This window comes from Coturnix japonica, chromosome 2, assembly GCF_001577835.2.
Source record: "Coturnix japonica isolate 7356 chromosome 2, Coturnix japonica 2.1, whole genome shotgun sequence".
In the NCBI taxonomy this organism is placed as follows: Eukaryota; Metazoa; Chordata; class Aves; order Galliformes; family Phasianidae; genus Coturnix; species Coturnix japonica.
The window spans coordinates 94,145,863-94,169,264 of NC_029517.1; the positions used below are offsets into that span (position 1 = coordinate 94,145,863).

The window sequence follows — 23,402 nt, forward strand, 5'->3', positions numbered from 1 at the left end:
AAAGAAGCCTTTGCAGGACAGAATAAAGTATAGCCCCCTGCTTCATTAAGAAATGATTAGGCACAAGAAGCCATCAGTAAAAGTCAGAGAAGTTATATTGAGGAGATGGTAAAGCCAGGAGGACAGAGAAGCAAACAGCTATTTTTCATGGCAAGTAAAAACCATGAAGACAACAAATTTGGTCATTAGTCTTGCTTTTCCACTGAAATTGGTGCAGGAGCCCACTGCTTTTAGCTCCTGCTCCCAGCCCAGCAGGCCACCACTGATGGCAGTGTGGTGGGGGTACAGCCACAGCCAGCTCACCACAGGGGATCTCAACAGTGGTGACAGAGGCAGCCCCTCCTTCCAGCCTCACTGCCAGCAAGGGTGACAATTAGCATCATTTGTGCTGGATTCCTCTGCCAGGAGGGAGGACACTCATCCACTAGGATCCTAACTGATGTAAGTCACAAGAAAACTGCTTTAAGAGTTATAGAATGGTTTGGGTTGGAAGGGACCCATCCAGTCTCTCCCTTTGTGGGCAGGGCTGCCACCCATGAGCCCATACCTTACCACCCTCTGAGCAAAGAATTTGTACTTAACATCCAACATAAATCTCCCCTCTTCTAGCTGAAAGCCATTCCCCTTGTCCTTTCACTTTCAGACCATATCAGAAACTGGATTCCCTCTTGTTTAAAAGTTCCCTTCATGTACTGGAAAGCTGCTATGAGGACTCTTTGAAGCCTTCTCTTGTGCAAGCTGAACAAATGCAGCTCCCTCTGCCTTCCTTCATAGAAGAAGTGCTCCATCCCTTTGATGATCTTCATGACCCTGGTGCTCCTTTGGACACACTTCAACAACTTCATGTCCTCTTTGTGCTGGAGGCCCCAGGCCTGGATGCACTGCTCCAGCTGGGGCCTCAGGAGGGCAGAGAACAGCTAACAACTTCCCATTGCTGTGGCTGAGGACTTCCTTCCCCACCCTTCTTTGGGCTAAAATTGCTGGTGGTGCCGATTAACATCTCTTATCAGCTTTCTCAGTCACCTCCAGCACTTCCATCCCTAACTCCCAAAGCACAGTCTCACACCTAGGGGATGGTCCCACTGGCTCCCACGAGGTTCTGTGCTGTGATGGCCATCTCTTGTGGGCTTCATTTTCCCCACAGCAAAACACACAGCTTTTATTCAAACTGCACAACAAAAACAGCATATTCAACAGTGCCTTCGAAACAATGCAGCTGATTTGCAGTAGTTCTCAAGGCATCTGCCTGCCATGGCTATCCATAAGCAGAGCAGATAAAAACCTCTCTTTGAATAAAGTTATAATAAAGCACATGATTATGTATCTTGTTACAGTTAGACACATAAAGCACAGAAGCAGATGCTGTAAATATTGTTCTGAGGTCTTCTACTCATTGAGATGCGCAAGCAGAAACTTGATAGAAAAGAGATCTGCAAAGAGATCTATAACAGATCTGAAAAGATCTATAAAAGTTTAAAATAGGTTTAAGAAAAAATGGACTGCTGTATGATAGCAGCTTAACTACTTCTAAATAATTACTTGCTGAAAGCCAGCACCCAACAGAACCAACAAGAAATTCCTGCCTTCTTGGAGCTAGGACCCTGCAATTGTTTCTTTAGGGGCAAAACCAACACATTTTGATTAAGTACACCACTGAAGCATTTAAAGCTGTGATATATACCATGAACTGACTGCACAATGAGAACACGAGCATTAACATACAGAATAGAGCAGCATACACAAGTAATTTTGGATGTAGATAGCCATTCATCGCAAGGACTGAACAATGCTAGCATTTCATTAGAAAACCACAAGACAGATAAGCACAGGAGAAGCAAGGCCATTGCCTACACATTGCTTCCTGTCCCAGTGAGGACCTACATGCTCCAACCTCATTGCAGGAACCAGTTTGGATGGGGGAAAGTTTTCTTTGAGAGAGAAAACCCATTGGGGCTCTCTTGAGGAATTATATGAAGAAGCTTAAAGATTAATGGGGTACATCACCAGTTTATACAGTGCTTTGATCAAAACCCTGTTTGCCTGACTTCCTCACTGAGCTTTAATAAGATGTGAATGAGGAATTGATCTGGACACTTGAGTCTACAAGGAGTATTTCAAGGAACTTGAGGAAACTAGTTTATTGGCCATTAGGAATAAAAGCAAGCACAATGCTTGTACGCCGTGTTACCACAGTGCTGACAGCGGATCTCTTTTGGGATACATACCCAAGAACCAGCACTTACTTTGAAACAGAACTCTAAGGGCAACCACTAGTTTAAACACGACATTTTTTAAGGTTAAAGAAAAAAAAAATCTTTAGGCATTGATTTCCATAAGAGGCAATAATACAGTGTACTTTAATAAGTCACACTCAGCTTCTTGTAACTGACTTGGAAGTTGAAGAAAACCAAGATTATTCCCCCTCTACTCTATTTCTACATTTTACTCTAGCATTTCTACTTCAAATAAAGCAAACCATTCTTCTTTGCCGCTCCCCTGGCTCTATCTTCTCCTTGATCAAATCTTGCTACAGTGCCCTCTACACATGTTATTTAGTATTAGGAAGGACACATTTTTTAATCCCAATTTCCTCCTCTAGTTCTAGCCCCAGTTCAGAGATATTATTTACCACCTTTACAACCCATCCAAATAAACCCAGCGGAATAAAATCGAGTCCATACCTGATGGGTTACTATAATGTAGTTGGTAATGGCTTCTCACCTTGCTTTCCTTCTCATTCTTGTTCTCCATTTCCAGCTCTTTTCCTTGTCCCCAAATTCTGCCCCAGCTGGATCCATTATTTAACTCCACTTGCTTATTTATGAGTAGGTTGGAGCACTCACCTCTGCTCTCCTCCCCCTCTCAGATAACAACTATATCGCACAATTGCCATTATAGTGAATAAAAACTTTTCAGACTGCATGTTTGCTTTGGAGCTTTTTGTTTTCTATAAATAATAGGAGAAAAAATGAGAATGCTTTAGGTTTTCTCTACAGTACTTGTTTATGTTTCTGGAGGAAAACCCTCAGGGGTTCAGGGAGCCACAGGCTGCCTCCCTGCCGGTGCCCCATGTCCCCAGGGTAGGGCTCCGCGGTCACTGCTCAAATAGCAGCACGGAAGGAATTTTTGTTTGCTTTGCTTTCTCCTTTAGAAACAATGTGGACATAGGCCCTATGAAATCTAATCTACTACTATATATACATATACATATACATATATATATATACAGAGAGAGAGAGAGAGAATATATTCTATGTTATTACAGCACATAATTTAAATACATTTGTGTTATTTATGTTATGTATACATGTTTTGTATATATAAGAATGTAAACACATATGTTTATATATAAATAAGCAGAAATATTTATGTATTGAGAAGTATATTTCACATATCCATGGGCTGCTCTGAAAGTAATGCCTCCTATTTATTTCCATGGAAACTACAACAGATACATAGACAGTAATAATACTATTTGATAGAAAAAAATCTCAGCTACAAAACACTCTTTCTCAACATAGTCACCACCATTTGTCATGTATTTTCTCCAGTGAAAAACAAGAGTCTACATGCCACGCTTATAAAAATTTGTTCCAGTAGAGGTGACCCATCATGGCTATGGCCACAGCTGAAATATACTACCCACCGCCTCACTGTATTCACAGCCATTGGTTGGTCTCCATAAGCATTCAACAAGCATCAAAGAGTAGGTGCCATTTCTTGCAGATGAAGGAGTTCACCTTTGCTACATAAGCACTTCCATGTCATATGCCATTCTGTCACAATGCCCCTCTGCTGCCATCTGTCACACAGCAACAACATGAAACTAAATACTGGTAGGAAGGTTCAACCTCTACTGTCATACCACCAACATTCACCTCTGACTTTGTGGTCCAACGTCAAAGAATCAAAGAATAGGAGGCATTACTTCTGGAGAAGCTCTCGTACATTTCATATACATCACTTCCTAAATATTTAATATTATATACATTAGCCACTTCTGTCTTTACTTGGACATATTATGGATCTGACCTGATGCTTCATCACCTCTCTAGAACAGAACTAACAGGCAGCCTCCATTTATGTTAAATGACTGCAGCAGTCACTGCTGTACCACTACCCCACACCGTGATCGAGCCTGCTATTATTATTCATGCTCCTGAATATATTTATTAGCAGTCTGCGAGTCAATATGCAAGGAAACACCAGCTAAAATTCCACTTCTGGAGGAATCCTTCTCTATCAAATACCACAGCAAACTTAAATAAACTCATAAACAAAAGAAAAGGAAAAAAAGTATTCAGTCCTCTTCCTCTGTGCCACGCAGATACTCTTGGCCATCCACATGGCAGCGTAGAGCTACTTGAGTTTACCAATGTAATGCATTACGATGTAATTCACACTACATTTAATACCACCTGAGTCACCACATTTTAACTTGATTCATATTTTAACAACTCTGTTAAAATGAACATGGCTGTTCCTTGATGCTTTGGGGCATGCCTCACTTCTGGCACTTCCCAACATCCTACAAGGAAGGGGGCAGCTTGGGTCTTCACATACTGTCAGAGGAAATATCAGTATGCAGGTCCTGCTTAAGCTGCAGCAAGAAGACTTGCAATGTTTTCTCTGAAAACAGCTGACAGGTGCATTTCAAAAACAATGCCTTTAAATGGTAACCTGCAAGGATTTCTAGAAATAAAAACAGAAATCAGGTAGTTTTGGAAGTGCATCACATGGCTAAAAGGCAGGCAGAACCCCGCTCTGAATTCAAGTTGTGTCCTTGTTGTAAAAGGCAAACCATCACACAGGGCTTTGCAGAGGAAACAGTTTCCCAAGCTGATTTTCCAGACTTTTTTTCTAAGACACCTAAACCATGGCTGAAAAACACACGCTTCAAGTCTTCAAGTTTTTCAAACCTTAATCCCACCACCATCAGCCTGTTCTACAGAGACCACACAGCTTTGCACCATTCCATCTGCCTGCAAGGACAAGTGTTTTTCCAGCCCTCACAGTCCTGGAATTGTCTGATTACTGTGTATTTTTGTGTCACCCACTGATGTTAAAAGGCAATAGAAAGTATAGGGATACTAACAGGCTTCTTTACTGAGCAGTTGCTTATCCAAACCCATGTGCTTACAACATCTCTTCTTCCCACCGAAACACACTTTGAACGATTGAGTAGAAATGCAAACCAGGTCCAAACTGGATGTAGGGACAATTCCATTAACTGATAATACAATTACAGAAAAAAAGGTAACACATTTCTACATCAATTTGATAAAAGCCTACAGAAAGTCTCATCTCCCAGATGCAACAAACATGGTCTACATTAATCTTCTAGCTATCAACTGTGACAGCCAAGACAAAGACTAACCGAGCAGTGCACAAGTTTGTTTTGTGGGTGTAAAACAAGAGCTTACACGGATGAGGTGGGCACAGGCTTCACAGCTAATAACTCAAGATCAGAGCAAGAAAGAGGTCAGGACTATGGTATCAGACTTTAACAGAATCACAGATTCATTAAGATTGGAAAAGACAACTAAGATCACTTAGTCCAACCATCAGCCCATCCCATCACGTCCATTAACCATGTCCCACAATGTCATATCCACACAGTTCTTGAACACCTCCAAGGGCAGTAAACCTTCCACCTCCCTGGGCAGCCTGTGCCACTGCCTCACTGCTCTCTCTGAGGAGAAATTTTCCTAATATCCAACCTGAATCTCCACTGAGGTTGAGACCATTACTGCTCTCCTATTGCTGTTACCTGGGAGAAGAAGCTGAATCCCACCCCACTGTAACCTCCTTTCAGGGAGTTGCAGAGAATAATGTCTCTCCTGAGACTCCTTCTCCAGGTTGAACAATCCCAGCCCCCTCAGCTGCTCCCCATAAGACCTGTGCTTCAGACCCTTCATATCATCACTGCCCTTCTCTAAACAGTCTCCAGGGCCTTGATGTCTTTCTTGCAGCGAGGGGCCCAAAACTGAACACAGTACTCAAGGTGCGGCCTCACCAGAGCCGAGTACAGAGGGATGGTCACCTCCCTGCTCCCGCTGACTACTCCCTGCCACTTTTGAAGTATAATAGAAACACACAGAAATAAATCAACAGCACCAAAAGCAGCATATGCAAACACATCCATTATGTATAGAGATGTATGCATTTGTGCGTATATGCGTACTTTGAAACAACTCAGGGTTCAGCTGAAGGGTACTGAGAAATCACCCTCTAAACTTCTCCAGAAATCCTTAATTTGAAACATACAAATGGACACGCACAGACACACAAAAGAGGGGCTTAAAATACAGCTGCGTTTTAGAGAAGTCATTCATTTATGCACTATGCTTCTGGCAGAGAGATGCAAAAGTAGCAACAGCATACACAGGTGCCAATTTACAGGGCAGCCCAGGAGCTGCAGCCCCTTCATTAGAGCTTCCAAGCGCAACAGTTGCAACTTCACGGCCTCCCACTCCCCCTATAAAAAACAGCAGAACTCAAACAAATGACAGCATCACCAGACACTGGTGTGTGTGCTTAAGGAGGAGGGATGGAGATGGAGTACTTTGATAGAATTGAAATGATCTGCCCCAGCTACAGAAGAGTACAGACACATGTAATCAGTAAGCATATCAATTAATGAAGAATTTACTGGAAATGTACATGCTGCATCTGCGTGCTGCAACTTTATTTCCTAAACTAAAAATGGCACTAAGAACAGATCAAAGCACTTGTCCTCATTAGGGATTAAGTCCCTAGCAAGTTTGAAGGTTTTCAGATCAACTCACTAAAATTGGCTGAGTGCGAAAGCAGGCGAATTTCTAAAAGCCTGGAAGAGCCATTTTTCTATGTGGATAATCCCAAAATAACAACAAGAACAGACTTCAATCTCGTGTCTTTCAACGTTACTTTCAGATCAAGGTATTGTGAGAAGTTGCAATCCCTTTCCTCCTCCCCCCCCTTAAATGCCTGAGAGGGGCTTACAAAGCATTCCCTGAAAACGTGATTATATATTTTACTATCGCAGCATTAATAAATCTCTTCTAGATCTGATAGAACGCAGTCGCTAACACTTGTCCCTTGAATCCAAAATACGATAAAAAATTATCTTGCACGTACATATTTGGCTACATGCCCTCAATGATTTCCTTCGAAAAACAGGGTGCTTTTATTGCTTCGGAAACAGAAAAGCAAAATAATAAGGGGGGAAAAAAAAAAGACACTGGGAAAGGGATGAACAGAAGGGCTTGGAAAGTGACTGAAAATCTACAACATAGCTAATTAGGTTCCAGCTTCTAACACAATAGTGGGTGTACCATGGTCTGTTATCAAGTTTATAGCCAAGGGCACAAGACAATACAACCCCACATTCAATTTAATTACAGCCTATGGCTTGTGCAGTAGTGGTGTGTTTCAAAGGGTTTAAGCACTCATTTATTTCCACACCACACATGAAATAAGGCAGCTCGCTGTCACACAGACTCACCAATTAGACCAAACAGTTTCTGATCTCTTGCTCTCTAGCAGGAGAGCGGTGGGCAATGGGAAATCTTTTACAGGATAATCACAGAAGACTTTCTTGTTAGAAAAAAAACAACTGCTGCCTTTAAGTTTGCGCAGTTCCCCTTTGATGCTCATAGAGGAAGAGTACTGACTTACTCTTTTGGGGTTCTATAGGGTTGTGGGAGTGTCAAAATACAGCTGTGATTCAATGATGCTGTCTTCCCTCTAATTGTATGTAAAAGCTCATGTTCATTTGACTTACATGAAATGGATCATCTCCTGCACTCTTCTCACCCAAAGCTGGACTAGGCAAGTTTCTGATTCCTTCACATGACGTAAATAACTAAAAGGAGTCTAACTTCTATAGAGTAAAAACGTTATAAAAATTTACATGCTGCTGGTAGAAAACACTGTCTGAAATAGCTACGTACATCACGTTGATGCAACTAAGTTGACACAGCAACTGTATTTGACTTTAAGCTCCAAAACCCAAATTCTACATGTGTGCAACAAAACACCATTCTCACATCTGAGAAATTCACCCCAGGTCACCTTGGAGCACACCCTGTCCTCCCTACCAGCTGCCTCAAGATGGAAGAGAAGAAGCATCAGCTCCCATCCCGCACTCCAATGCACACACAGCCCCAGAGCCTGCAGTGGCCACTGAGTTTCATCTCTTTTCTGCTTCTCCAGCAGTCACTTCCTACCCAACCTCACGCTGGTTACAAGGAGCATAGTTTGGGATATCCTATCATCGTCAAAACAAAACAACAAAACAGCTCTGTTCAATGACTGGCCTTTAGAAGAATTCACAGTAAGGAACAACATGGATTGAACACTGAAGAAAGCAATAGCCAAGGTTTTGCTATGGAGACTGTTAAAGACACTGAGTTTAGAGACAATACGTGTTTCATCTACTTCTCCATCCCCTGCCTCCCCAGGAATTAAGAGCAGCTTTGATGACCAGCAGCTATAACACATCCCTTCTACAATTAGTGTCTTCCCACAAACATAAGTCTACTAGAAGAAACTTTTTCCTTTCGAGAAAAACATAACAAATAAAAATCAACTATGAAACAAACAGCCTCAAAGGCAGGTGCAATTTTAAGCTCTTTGTATCCTCACTTCAAGATTTTAAATCAGTGTTCCTATTAGAACAGACACGAAGTACATCTTGCAAGCTCTGCTAATCTGCCAATGAAAGGGGATGGCACTGACTAGACAGTGGTGTAACCAAAACTAACCTCAGAAGCTAAATAAACAGATACACTCTTAGAAGAATTAACAAGCTATTTAGCAGTCATCAGTCTTAATAGCTGCTGTCCTTTAAGCCGCTGAGATAGAGCTCAAATAGAGAACTGGTCCACCTATTATCCACAGAGAAATAAAGCCCCGCTTCATAGCATTGCTCCTGCAAACATTCCTGATGCTTTCTGATGAGTTCTCCTATTCTACACATGGGAAGCTCCTAATGACAATTTTTGTCAGAGCACTGTAAAATCCTATGAACAACAGGTGACTTTTTTGTGGCAGTTTTTGGAAACATGGGACATCCTCATACCAAAGATAAAGTCTGTTACCCACCTCTAAAAGGAAAAAAAGGAATGATGAGAGCTAGACTAACTTTTTTTTGCTTTGATTTGCTACTATTTGTGGTTTCTCTCTAACCATTTCATCATGTAATACTGTTCCGCTTTCTTTTGAGAAACCTTCAGTCAGAACAAGATTTCTGGGTCTGGTCAAAGAAAGCCCTTCAAAGAAAGTAGAAGGCAGCAAAAGAATCAAAAGAAAACAAACAAAAAAGCCAGCCCTGGGTTTAAACCAGCAAGAAATAACACTGAAGGATTCCCCAGAGCACCCAAGACAAAAGCGCATGGGCCGTGCTTGTGATATCCTCTGAACATCTGGTCATTTAAGAGCTGATAAACTCTCCGCAAGCAGTCAGAGACTGAGTTACAGACCAACATGACAGCATAATTCTGAAGCGACCCACGACTCCCTTCACCCACAGCGGAAGCCGATCTATTTCCTTAGACCTATTTTTGGGAATAACTACTGTAGAAAGCTCAGCATCTACCAGGCCTATAAATCTCAACAGCTACCACCACATTGCAGCATCAAAAGCTTAAAACTTCAGCTATTGTTCATCTTTCACTACCACGAGAGATGAACAACAGCCAAATTACATCCCTCTGTCATCAACTTGAGCTGAAACACTGCTGTCAGTGGCAAGAAAATTGCTACACTTCAGAGCAAACGGGGACTGAAAAGCAAGTTGTGCCATGATGGCACAGTGTGCTTAAAGCACGCTACATAATGCAGCTCTCACAGCTGCAACCTAAGGATCAAGATGATCATTCAAAGCACCTTTTCCAACTCTGAGGGAGGCTCCTGCAAACCAAGTGTTAACAACTCATCTTGGGGCTAAAACTAATGAACGCCACAATAGAAAAGAGCAAAAGCAGCATCCCTGCTCAGATTCTTCGAAGCTCTTACTCAGAGCAAACTCAATACCTCCGGCTTAGTGCCTTCTCTTAACCTTTTCCATACCTTGCTCAAGGTACTGATGCTGTAAGAATGCACACAGCTAAACCCACTCCGATGCCTGTCCATCGCATTGCCACTCATTGAGCAGGGTGTTACACCAGGACATAGGACAGCAGTGTGTACCCTCGGGAAGGATAACTGCCAACACACACAACTAACTTCAGGGAATTGGTGATATTTGTCAACTGCATAATTTAGCACCACATGGCTTGATAAGATGCATTCAGTAAAAGGGCCCAGAAAGTCTTTGTTTATAATGAAGCAACCAAGGCATTTCCTGGGGATTAATGACCAGCTGGGAGAGTCGATGACTGGGGGCTGTGCTGTGGGCCATTAAACCCAGCCAGCCACTAATTTCCCCAGGAAATGCCTTGGGCCCTGATCTATACTATACTATATCTAGTATAAAAGGTAGCCAGGGAGAAAAAGTCTAGCATTAACATTTACCCAAGGAAACTATTGAACAGACAAGATTTTATCACATCCCAGAAGAAGCACATAAGTTAAAACAAGCTAAAAACGACAAGAGAAGAATTGGTGATTAAAACAAAAAAAAAACAAGCTTCCCTCTCCTCAAGACTTAAATTAATGAGTTCTGTAGCAAAGGCGAGATATAGCTACAGAAGTGGCTGGGTAGCTTGTTTAGCTCATTAAATTGTGAATGGAGATGAACATTTCCATATAATTACTTCTGAAGCCCACACTGTCTCGTAGCCTCGCTGATTGCTCATTTTCTTCCCCGCTGCAGTTAAGAAAACAGCACATAGCTGTGCACACCACCACCTGTTTGAGATACTTCTCTCCTCCTCCCAGTCACAGAACCATAGAACAACTTGAGTCACCAGCCACTAGTAGAGTCACACAGCACAAAAACAGCTACACAACAAGTGGATCCTTTCTCACATGAGCTGGTTACAGAGTTGAGAGGTGTGGGCCAGGCTGTAGGCCCAGTGCCTTTGGCTCCCACCTCCTTGCTGCACAGGTTGAGGGTGCATGATGCTCTCCCCATCGGGTCCCTGTCCTTGCATGCAAAACCTTCCTGAGCACCGTGCTGAGAGTTTCAAAATTACTCCCAAGGTTGTTAAAAACAAGTGAACGAGGAGCGCAGGGTTAAAACTCAGCCACAAGCTTTAGCTGATACCTGAAATAATGAGCCAGAACAAAAGCTCTGTCTGCACACAGCCAAGCCTCCCAGCCATTCACAGACACCAGGAGATCAAACCCCACTGACTAGGTCAAAGAACATACCAGAAAGGGGGGGGCATTGGTATTCTAAAGACCATGGATGCTTATGCAGGCATTCCCGGGCCTCTCCCCTAGCCAGCCCCGAGGTGGCCAAGGAGCTGAAAGCCCTCGATGGGGTCACTCGGTCCAGAACTGGTATTTCCACTTGGGAGCAGCTCAGGCATGTCGGAGAGCTGTGCTCACCCACAACGGGCTGCGACCCGACCGCTGTTATTGGGCGTCGTGGGGGTGGGAGTCACACAGGGCAGTGAGCAATGAGGTTATGGTCTGAAACATGAGACTGTATTGGGCATGACGTTGGTGCCGAGGTCTTATAGACAGAGCAGGAATGACTTCCAAACTTAAAGCAAAGGGTAAAAGTGTAGCGAGGCTCCAACTGAAGCCCAGTAGCTCCTGTGACCAAAAACCCTACGACAGGGCAGTGCATGGGCCAGGCAGCAGGTGGTGGGCATGCAGGCAGAACTGGGCCTGGTTCTGCAGCTCAGCTCCGCCTCATTGTGCGCTGCTGTATATTTGGCCACTATGGCAACTAATGCAACTCAAGTCAATTTGCCTCATAAAAAAAAAGGGGGGGGGGGGGGGAAGAAAAAAAAAAAAAAAAAGAGGATCACTGCCAGGAAACAGAGCTATTTTAAATAAACAAATACAAGATGAATGCAATTGCCATATTAACCCTCTTGTTAACTTCTGAAGTTTAAAATTACACCCTCATTACTAGTGTGTAATTGAGTATTCTCCTGGCTGTTTCCTGCATTTGAGGTTATTCAAATAGTTCATTAGCACATCAAGAACACCACACACACTAATGATATCAGACGCCCTTATCTACTACTTTGGCCCGACTTTCAGAACTCAGAACTCAAATCTTCCGCAAAAAGGAGGGGGTGGGGGGGGGAAGAAAAAATAAGGAGGGAAAGAAAGTAAAACAGAGGGGAAGGGAGGCAAGCAGCAGTGCGTGGATGGGGTCGCCAGCTTGCCTTATTCTCTTTTTTTTTTTCCTCCTTTTTCCGGTTACCTGTGTGGGGGAAACAAGAGCAGGTGATACTACAGTGGGTGAGGTGGTGCTTCTGTGCCCGTTGGCTTCGGGCAGGAGGTGAGGCAGGGGGTCGTGTTTCACTGAGACCACCACCAAGGCAGGCACAGCGGCGGCGTCTGGGGGCTCGGCGGGGCGGCAGCACAGTCTTTTGGGGGAGGCAGAAGGCCCGCAGGCCTCACCGCCAGCCACGGCCCCTGCTGGGAACACGGCCTCGTAGAGGGCCCGCTTGGCTGGGGCCACTGCGGCCACTTCTGCCTTCACCGGTGCGGCGTCGCCGTCTTTGGGCAGCACGTAGGGGTTGGCGGTGGGCGGCTGGGGCCTCAGCCCACCATTGAGGGCGGCGGAGGCGTAGCAGGCCCCGCCAGCGGGGTGGTGGAGGAGGTGGTGGTGGTGGTGGTGGTGGGGAATGGGGTGGTGATGGGGTGGCAGAGGCGGTCCCCCCAGCTTGGTGCCGATGCCGGCGATGCTGTTGAGGGTGGCGATGGAGACGGCGCCGATGCAGTGGTTGGTGTAGGTCTTGGAGAGCTTGGCCGCCTTGGAGAGCATCTGCATGCGGGTGCCCAGCAGGTTCTTGCCGATGGCCTTGTTCTCGTACCAGGTGACGTCGCCCTCACTGCAGTGGTCCCGCGGGCGCTGGAAGAAGGCCTTGCACAGGGGGTTGCGTTTGGAGAGGTACTTGACAAAGCTGGCGTAGGGGCAGAACTCGGTGCCGGTCTCGTACATGCGAGGCAGGTTCTCCTCGTCACTGCTCTCCGCCCGCTTCTTGCTCCAGGAGGACGAGCGTGACTTGTGGTAGGGCCCCAGCGCCTTGATGTAGACAAACTTGCGGCCGTCCTCATCCACCGCCAGTCCAAAGGAGTCCTCCTCCAGCTCCCGCTGGTTCTCCCGGCCCCGCGTGCAGAAATACATGCAGGTCTCGAACCAGACCTTATTGAGGAGCCCGAAGGGGCTCTGAGTGCTGAAGACGCTGCAGGTGTAGAGCTTGCGGAGGTCGGCGCGGGCGATGGCCTGCTTCTGCACCACCGGCCCCGCGCCCTTCTCCTCCAGCTTGCGGATGACGGCGGCCAGCGTCAGGTTGGCGGCTCGCAGCTCGGGGTCCTTGGTGAGGTCGAGGGTGCGGCAGTAGGGCGGCTCGTTGAGGTAGCGGTTGAGGGAGCTGCGGATGCTGATGAGGGACGACTTGGAGTAGAGCTGTCCGCTCTTGGAGCGCGCCTCGGCGTAGAAGGAGCGCAGCACCCGGCACAGCGCCCCCTTGTCCATGGTCTCGAAGTCGGGGCTCTGCGCCTTCTCGCTCAGGTACTCGCGGAAGATGCGCACGGCGTAGCGGGTGGCCAGCCGCGTGTTCTCGCTCAGCTGCGCCCGCTCGGGCCGCTGCAGCAGCAGAGCCGCCTCCAGCTCCGAGTCCTCCGCCGCACCCCCGGGGCCAACGCCGCCGCCCCCCGGGGCTGTCGCCGCGGTTCCCCCCGGGGCTGCCCCGACGACGCCGCCGCCGCCGCCGCCGCTCGGCGTACGGCCCGGGGCGGGCGGCACGGGCTCGGGCTCCTCCTCGCCGTCCCAGTCCAGACCCATCTCCTCTTCCTCCTCCTCCTCCTCCTCGTCCAGCAGCAGCCCCCCATCGGCTCCGTCCTCCTCCTCCTCGTCCCCCGTTATCTGCACCTCCTGGATCTCATCCTCCTCCTCGCCCTCCTCTTCCTCCCCAGCGCTGCAGTAGCGATGCGGCCGGGGGGCTCCTCGCCCGCGGCCCGGCGGCCGCTCCCCCGCGCCGTACCCGCCGCCGCCGCCTCCCCCTCCACCGCCGCCGCCGCTCCATTCGCCGCCGCCGCCGCTGCCAGGCATTCTCGCCATATTGCCGTCTCCCTGCCAGTCCTCGGGCAGGGCGCATGCGCTATATTGGACCGCAGCGCTGGAGCGCTTTTGTGTTTAATGACCTTCAGCTACCGGGAGGCAAAGCCGGGCTCTTAAAGGGGCCGCGCTCCCAGTGGCGGCGGCGGGGAACGGACGGGGCGGGTCGGGAGAGGCTGCGAGAGAACGGGGATGCGGGGAGCACGCAACGGGCTGCTCACCTCGAAGCCGCCCCGTCCGCAGAAGGGGATGGGCGAGGAAACAGCCGTCGGAAACAAGCGCCTGTCCCCCGGCGGCTTGTCTTTCTGTCAACCTAACGCTGACTCGAAGTCTCCAAGAGCTCCCAAAGACGGGGATGCCGAAAACGCAGAGCAGAAAGACCGCTAAGGGCAGGAGCTGAAACGGGATGGTCGTTAAGGTCCCTTCCAGCCTAAACCAACTTATGAATCTACAATTATATGATGTTATCATGCTGTTTCCCTAACGAGCTCTTCTGAAGAGCCGTAGTGACCCACCCAAGGAGACACAGAACTGCAGGGCTTGCAGTGCGTGCATTTTCAATGGAGATCTTCTTTTTCCTTTATTGTTGCAGTAAATGCTAAAAATGACACAGCTGCTATTAGCCTCCCAACCCGATTCTGTATTAAGGTCATACAAGTGATAAAGCCACTTTGTTAGTTTATTTTTTTAAAACTGTTCTTTTTCCTTTCTTTTCCCCTCTCCTCTCCTCTCCTCTCTTCTCCTCTCCTCTCCTCTCCTCTCCTCTCTTCTCCTCTCCTCTCCTCCCTTCCCCTTTCCTCTTTCTCTTCCCCTTTTCCTTCTCCTTTCCCTTTCCCCTTTTCCCTTTTTCCCCTTTCCCCCTTCCTTTTCCCTTTCCTTTTTTTTCCCTTCAATCTTTCCCCTTTTTCTCCTTTCCTCCTTTTTTTTTCCTTTTCTTTTTTTCCCCTTCTCCATTTCCCCTCCTCTTTTTTTCCTTTTCCCCTTTCCACCTTAATCTTTTTTTTTTTCCCAAGAGGTTTTCAGAGCCACATGAGTGCAAAAGGTAATTGAACATTTTTTTTCCCCCTAACTTTAAAAAAAAGATGAACACCAGGTTGACAGCTTCTGTACTTGGATGTTCATTTAATCACCATTTCCTGATTACAGGAGGTGAACTGTGTTGACAGACTCAGAGATGAATATGGAGCCAAGTATAGGAATAGTAAGTATAAAAGACATAAAGAACTTGAAGTGAGGTTGGAGGGGGAAAATATACATGGAACATCCATATTATACACATCAGTTGGAAGCACCTCAACAGCCAGAGGGAATTCAGGGAATTGCAAATGAAGTGTTTAGGGTGCTGCAGGCGACCATAATTGGGAAGACACCCATATAACATATATACCTGTATAACCTATATGTATATGTGTGTATGTGTATGTTAATCACATAGGCATGCAAGCTGCCTGTCTCTCTACGTCCATAAAGATAAAATATAGCTTCCTCAGTTGTATTCCTGAAGCTTCAGCTCTCAAGCTATGCCAGGTAATGGAGCTGTGCCTCACAGCTGCACTGAGCCATACAAGGCTGTCTGACTGAGGCACACCGACATCACGCTTAGACCCATCACACCCTCCATCAGAGGACTATCAGAGTTTTGTCCTGTAGTGAGCCCTACACAGGCAGAGCCTTCCCCTGTGACTCAGGGCTTGAGGCTGGTGCCAATGTAAGCTCTGTCCACACAATAAGTTTTATTACTGCTGTCAGAGGAGAAGATGTAATTACCCACAGAGCACTAATAATGCACCTGCCCCCACTAGGACTGAAACCCCAGGACCCGATTTTCCTTCCTTTCATATTCAAGGAGATTGATTTATATGTAACCGAATTAGCACTCCAGGTTAAGAACCGAAACCAAAGGATCCTTCTCCCTGTGTCAGCTGATTCACAACACAGGTAACGCTGTAACCAAATCGTTTCAGGCTTTTCCTCACTTCTTTTTTTTCCAGCTACTCTACCCCACCTCCCCTGTTCTCACTCCTGGCAGGCACAGAGCCCCGGACAATCAGACCATTGTCTAAAGCTCTCTGCAGCCTCATTCTCCTACAGATCTAATGCGGGCACTCCTCATGTAGCCCAAGACATGGATATTTGACTTGCATCCACCTGAGGCTCTATATTCCCGGCAGGTGTTTCACAAAGCTTCACTAAGAACTAAAATGGTATCCACCCCAAGAGCCAAGGAGCAAAGCAAAGCCACCAGACCACTTTGTTCCTTGGGATCCAGGCGAGATATCTAAAAAAGATTTTAAAAAACAGTGCTCAGAACAAGCACGTTGATTAGCTTTAAGGCTGTTCATGTGGCATGGGTTTAAGAAAACTGCTTTTTCTTCATGTTTTGTACTGTTAGTTTGAATACGATAAACATAAAATACTTAAAGCATGCTAATATATTTTCTAAACACAGGCTATTTTCCCTGTAAAGGCAGGCAATGCAGCAATTGGTAGGAAAAATCCACAGAGACACCACAGAACCAGGAGGCAAACAATGCTCAGATGCCTGGTAAATTCACTCAGGGAAAAAGCGTGTCCCAGAAGTCCTTCTCCAGACACACTCCAATTTGAGAGGAGATTTTCTAGCATTTCAGAACAGTCACTTCAAACTGCTTATTCCATTTACCTTGTATTCTTTCGCTTGTAGATACAATGATTTTGGTTGTTCCGTTGCTTCTCAATACCCGGGACAGCTGATGTTGACAGACTACGTGCTATAACAGATTACAAATCTCTCTTATTTTAGTTAGTTAGTTAGTTTGTTTAGATTAGAGGTTCCTATCTGGGCTGCAGCAAAAGAGATTTGCACAACCCAACAAAGGAGACACTGATTTAGGAAAGCGGTGCTGTATCCATCACAGCCAAGTTGCTGCTGTCCTTAATGAATTTTAACACACAAAAGCTATTGCACCTATGGGAGAGTCCTGTTGTGAAGTGCAGGCGGTAGCGGTGCACATCAAAGCCCCAGCTGCAGCCAACACACAGTGGGATGAAGGCAGCATCCAGCCTGCCTGCCCTGAGCCCCATGCCATGGGTTGGGAGCACGCTGCTGAAGTGTGCCCACAGTTCTACCACAGCTATTTGCTGCTTTTAACTCACATTTCTTTTTCTTACTCTTTCACAGAAGCAATATTTTGTGCTGCTGAGGAAAGTTGATTTCCTCATTGCTCTGTTTTGCAAGCAAAATGAAGAAAAACTGAGTCATCATCTTTGCAAGGCAGCACACTTGGCAAATTAAATGCCAAGACTTTGCGAATTGCTGTTATTTGCAGTGTCAAGCAGCTGGAGCATTTTTTTGCTTATAAACATACAGACAGCTGCGTTGTCAGACAGATTGAATAGAGTCAGGTAGCAAATTGCATCACATGGCGCAGAGGTTTTAAGGGTCTCTTAATTTGTGCAGGGTGCAGGTTGCCAGCAGGCGTATTAATGTTCTATTTATCTGAGTTTGCATTTGTGTTTGTCTTTGTTTCTGTGCTGATGATGGCTTTGGAAACAAATCAGCTGCTCTGTAATGCACAGCGGTGGCTCCAGCAGTCGTGTGTAGGAGCTGCTGACACTGAGCAGCCCAATACGTCGGGGACACAGTATTTATCCTTTGCAGAGAGAAAGAGCTCTTTGTGCCCTGGTAATAATGCAGGTCAGCTTGTAGTCCTCCTCAGTAAACTCTACCCTGAGGAGAAGATTTGGAACGACCAAGGCAGTGACTCAGGAAAGAAACCTCAAAAGAGTGATCCCTGTGAAACCACTAAGCCCTGTTTATAGGTATTCTTGGTCTGTGGAAGCACAAGTTTTGCTTTTAATAGCATTTTTAGTGCTACGTAGTAGAGTATAAATTAATACTCTGTTGGATATGGACTTCTCAAAATCCCATATTCCGTTCATAATCTTCCAATAAAAGTTTATTTTGAACTATAATTTGGGGTTGGAAGTCAAATGGGGCTGGGTAAAATCTGCAAATGCAGCAGGGAAAGAACAGCCGTACTGCAGCACTGCTGCTTAAGATGTCTTAAACATTCCCTTATGAAAAAAAAGGAAGAAATACCTGAATCCTCACAGTGTAACAAACACTATTCCAGTGGTTGATGACCCTGCTCTGACCCTGGTCTGGAGGTTGGCAACCCTGCCCATGGAAGGGAGGTTGAAACTACATGATCTCTGAGGTTCTTTTCAACCCAGACCATTCTATGATTCTATGAAAAAGAAAATACTGATGTTGAGACTGTGACGAATTGCACTCCCCACCTTGTTTCTATACTGTGTGGGCTCAGCTTTATCTTGCTTATTCTCTCCATCTCCAGGGAGTAAGGCATGGTACCGGTGCTCTCCAAGGTGGGGCTCAGTGCCCCAGTCCTGTGTGGGGCTGGAGCTGGGAAATCACCCAAACTCACTCACTCACAGCAGGCTTTGCTTAAGGTTGGATCCTCGAGGGATAGGCAGCAGCTGGCCTTTGGCACTGCCTGCAAAAGGGAATCTTCCTCCCACTGACGGCGAATGGCTTCAGAGCCTCTTTACACTGTGGATTCACTGTCAGTATACTTTTGTTTTGACTAAGTGACTGAAATAAACTGATTATTCCCCTTTTCCACCAGTATTATGTCTATGTCATAGTGGATTTGGAAATTCCTTTTCAGGTATTTATATAGCAAAAAATCCAGCACCAATGGCCTGTCTGCTTGGATTTTCTTCCCTCGATTGAGTTGTCTCAGCCGGGTTGACACAAACCCCTTTTAAGCAACTTTAGAAGTGGCTGAGTTCAGCCGAACCATGCAGAGTATGACACGAGCCTGCCCACAAGTGTCAGAGTGCCATGCAGGCACCCAGCCCACCTTGCTCCTGCTGGACCTGGAACCTACCATCAAAAATCACTGCTTCATTCTCCCCCATTTCATTTGGTAGAATGTGGGCAAAGCTGTCCTGGGCAATTTTTGCACCTATTTGCTTTTAAATCATTATTTGGACACAATGGTTTCTGGCCCTACTAATGGAATTCCTCATTCCCTTCTCTATGTGTGAGATGCTAAAGGACCTCTAGTTATCCTGTGAGAACAGGAATCATCTATGTAACATCTGCATCACAGATCACGTTGACTTGTAAAGCAGTGTTTGAGAAGACAGGAATATATTAATGTATCATGTGGAAGAAGGATACAGGGACAGAGAATATAGAATATTTTACAGGGACAGAGAATATAGAATATTTATTGCCAACTTGTACCATGTCCTCTTTCAGCCTGTGATTTCAGCCTTTATCAAGAAAACAGCTGTAGAACAGAATGGGTCAGAATATTACTGGATGAGCAGAACTGGCTGCACATTGGTTTCAATTTGACTGATCTCTATGCAAAAGCACTTTCACAAATGAGTGTGTAACGTCAGATAGAAACTTGTGGTAAAATCTTCAGTGTAATGCCAGGACTTTCACTTGAGGTTTGAAACCAGTGGCCACAGCATAGAGGAGAATAGAAAGTGCAGATTTCAATAGAAAGCTGTATTTTAAGTGACATTAAATCTTAGAATAAATAAATAAATACATACATATACATATATATATATATAAACATATATATATAAATATATGTAATTGAAATTATTATTTTCATGTCGTGAGGAGGCAAAGAAAATATACAAAGCATAGTGAAAAAGACCCGATGCATTGGGTATACTTCTCTTGTTTTTCCACTATCAGACAATACTATAGCAGGTGAAAAATACCTTCTTACAGCTGGTGAGCATCAGTATTTTCATTAGCATTTTGCATTACAAAAAAAAAAATTACCTTTACAACTGTTGCGTATGCTTAAATGCAATATCGCCTTTGTCCATCCCTGTTCTAAATAACCTTGCCCTTTTAAATCTGTAAAAGATTACGCCGTGCACAATCCAAATTTTCATTCTTTAATGATCAGGGGTAAAATTCAGTTTCTTTTCACAGAACTGAAGATGCCATCAAATAAATAAAGATCATTTAGGGAGCCCTCAGAGAGGACCTTTGCATATTCATGGACTGAATCATTTAAATACGGGAATGTAGTTATTTGATAGTAAGGATTCTACTTATTAGGATCAATGAATATTGTGATAATAAGTGAGGAAAAATTATAAGTTTTTGTTTTGCCTTGGACAAAATGAGATCATATTTGCAATTTACAGTGTACAACCTCTCAGCTAGCAACTTTGGCAAAGGTTTATCGAGTTACTAGGAATAATTTCCTCCCAGCTATGACACTATTACTGAACCTACTATGGAACTGTCCCCACAGTTTCCTCGGCTGTTTACCTGCACAACAAATCCTGCTGATTTGTGTCACAAGAAAAAAAAGTAGGTTTCAAAATTAAAGCTTCAGTGTGGAATGATATGAAGTGTGAAATCCAGACCCATTGCTTTCATTCTGGCTTTAGCGATCACATAAACCTGCTGTAGGGCAGGAGTAATCTGCCAGAAAATTATTATTGAGCCCTGGTAACTCATATATATGTGCAGACATGAAAATGTTGCTCTTTGTGCCAACTCTAGGTCCTATAAGAACCATGCATGCCATCTTCCACCTGGCTTGCAAATATGCTGCATTCCAACGTAAAGGAGAGTAAGTTTGTTAATTCCCAGGCAGCTGTGAACAATTTAATCTCTTTCCAGACAGCCCGGCATCCCATTCCAATTGCAGAGTTTCTTGGGGGATGGAGAGTTTGAAGAGCTGGTGAGAGATAATAGGGCCTTTATTCCAAGGTCATTCCTATGAGTTTGGCCTTGACAGTAACATCTTGATAATAGAGTTGCCAATTCAAGCAGTCTCATGATAGGATTTTTGAAGCTTCCTCCTCCATATGCTGGAATGGAGAGCTTGAAAATTAGTGTTTGGAAGAATAGTTTGAAGCCTCAAATGAGTGCTCTGTTAAACCTAGGAAATTAGCTGGAGAAGCGCAGTTAAGAAAAGAGAAATTCCTGTGATTTTTCAGATAGATTTCTTATTCTGAACACTGCTTGTTGGCACTCTTGGGATTTCCCAATCTGCCTGTGAGGGCTGAGCTGGTAATTCGCCTTGGGTTTCTTGACAAGACTCTAAGTTACTGAGCTCTTCTCTTCTTGAGGCTTCTGTAAGTATAGTAAAAAACAGAAAACTCCAAACAAATGCACCAGTCTTCTTGTTTTCTCTTTGGGAATATATTTCAAAAAAATCAAAGAATCACAAGGAACATTAATATCTACTTCTCAGAACCAAAAACTTTGTTCTGGTTTCTAGAAAGACTCCAAATCTAAAAAAACAAATCAAATCAAATAAAGTGTTGCATAGGCATTTAAACCAGCTGTACCTTTAAACAGGATTGGGTTGTGTTTGATATGGTCTCCAAGGGAGTTGCTTGTTGCTCAGACATTTGGAAGCATGGCTTCTTATGTAGATAATTAAATTAGAATTAGTGAACACAGCATTCTTTTGAAAACGTGACCTTTGGTCTTTCTGGCACACTGGTTGAAGACTGAAGGAAAACACAACCTTTCTGCGCTTTACATATTCTGTACCTCCATATTTGCTAGAGGCCACATTTATAAAAAAGACTTGCTAGAGGCCACACAACAAAAACTTCCATTGTTTCACTGTGTTCCCAGCAATGCCAATTAGACTATTCTGCCCAGCTCACGAAAGGTCTACCTCTTGTTTAAACCTCAGAAAGAGAACTATTCTGTCCAACGTCTTCTGCTTTGCCAAAATGACTTGAAATGTCAACAGTAAAAAGTTGAACGTTTGACAACTTTGAACGTTTTAAAATTGAATAATAATTATAAACAAAGCTGAAAATAGACTAATGTAAATAAGAAACTTGAAATGAATATAAGTAATAAAATTTCTTATTTGGGCGACAGAAGAGATTTACACACTACTAGAAAACTAGAAGACTGGTTGCTCCTTTTGAGTCCTACCATGAGGACTGTCCTTGTGTTCTGGATTAACATAGGAATCTGGCAACAAAATACAGCCTGGCATATAGACTGGGCAAAGGAGAACTGAACCTCAGCTGTTTTCAGTCATCTGAGACCTCATGGTTATCTATGCCATCCTGTTTGTGCTCACCGCAAAATGTATACAACCTGGAGGACAACGTTAGTAATCTGTGTGCAAGAGTTGAAGACTTTCTGTTAGAATAATCTGCATCACAAATTTGGCTTAGTTTCCTCTTGGGAGAAATCGGAACCTCCCTTGCTCTGCATAGTCAGCTGTCACTCAGCTTATTAATTTTTAAAGGACATTCTTGGGAAACAGTAAGGATTCCAAGACTGCTGATGTGCGATAATAATATATGTGAGATCTTCATGTTCCCTTGTTAATACAGATACAGACTTTTGAAGATCTTCTAGAAGAGAGAAGGAACTCTAGACAGTCTCTCAACAGGGCTGCAAACCAGTGCTATCAGAAGGAACACAGCTTGGATTCATGGCAACCAGTTTGACTAAAAAATGACTTGCAAGGGCATAACAGATGGAAACACAATTTGCCTGGATTTTTTTTCCCATCAGCTGTCCTAGTGGACAAAATGAGTCAATGTGGGAGAATTCCTATAGCACTGATGATGCATAAGTACATACAGATGTATTAGTGAGCTCCATACAGGTAAATGCTTCACAGTAGCACCACTGAAACTGAACTTCACTGCCCCAGTGATGTGAACAGGTTTCAGTGCCAGAGGACATTTGACACAGAAAAGGGAGAGGAACAGGGATAGATGTGACAGACCCAGAAGAAAGGTGCCGCAGAGCCAGGCTTCTTCTGTCCCACAGCTGGCAAGAGGCAGGATCCGACTCTTCCTCTTCCAGCAGTGACAATACCTTGGTAAGCAGCAGGAGCAAATCTCATTTCTTAGGGCTCTGAATGAGTTGGTTTTATCTGACTTATGGTTTTATACTGTGTTCCTGGCACTCTCCTTTCTACTGGTGCTCTTCTATGAGAAATGCTTCACAGGGAGAATCCCCAGCTCTATTGTTGTTCTTATGGGGTCATTCAAACAAATGATCATAATGCCGGTATTTGTGGGAAGGACAGGATGCTCATCATCCTCATATTCCAAACTCTTCCATTTTCTGTGTAACCCTGACAGCCTCCTTGGGAGTTTCTACCTCCTCACCTTGGCATATGACATGGAAGAAATGTGATGGCACCACGGCAGTCTGCCAGCACTGATTTCTCCAGATACATGTAGG

General features: G+C 44.9%; 1 protein-coding gene across 1 annotated transcript in view; it reads right to left on the bottom strand.

Moving 5' to 3' along the window:
- KCTD1 (potassium channel tetramerization domain containing 1) overlaps positions 1–14,325 on the bottom strand; it is a 63,692-nt gene extending 49,367 nt beyond the window's left edge. The window contains exon 1 of the mRNA XM_015855479.2: positions 12,311–14,325. Within this exon, the coding sequence (XP_015710965.1) occupies positions 12,311–14,176 (1,866 nt within the window). The 5' untranslated portion in view covers positions 14,177–14,325. The remainder of the gene's footprint in view (positions 1–12,310) is intronic.
- Between the last annotated feature and the right edge of the window lie 9,077 nt (positions 14,326–23,402).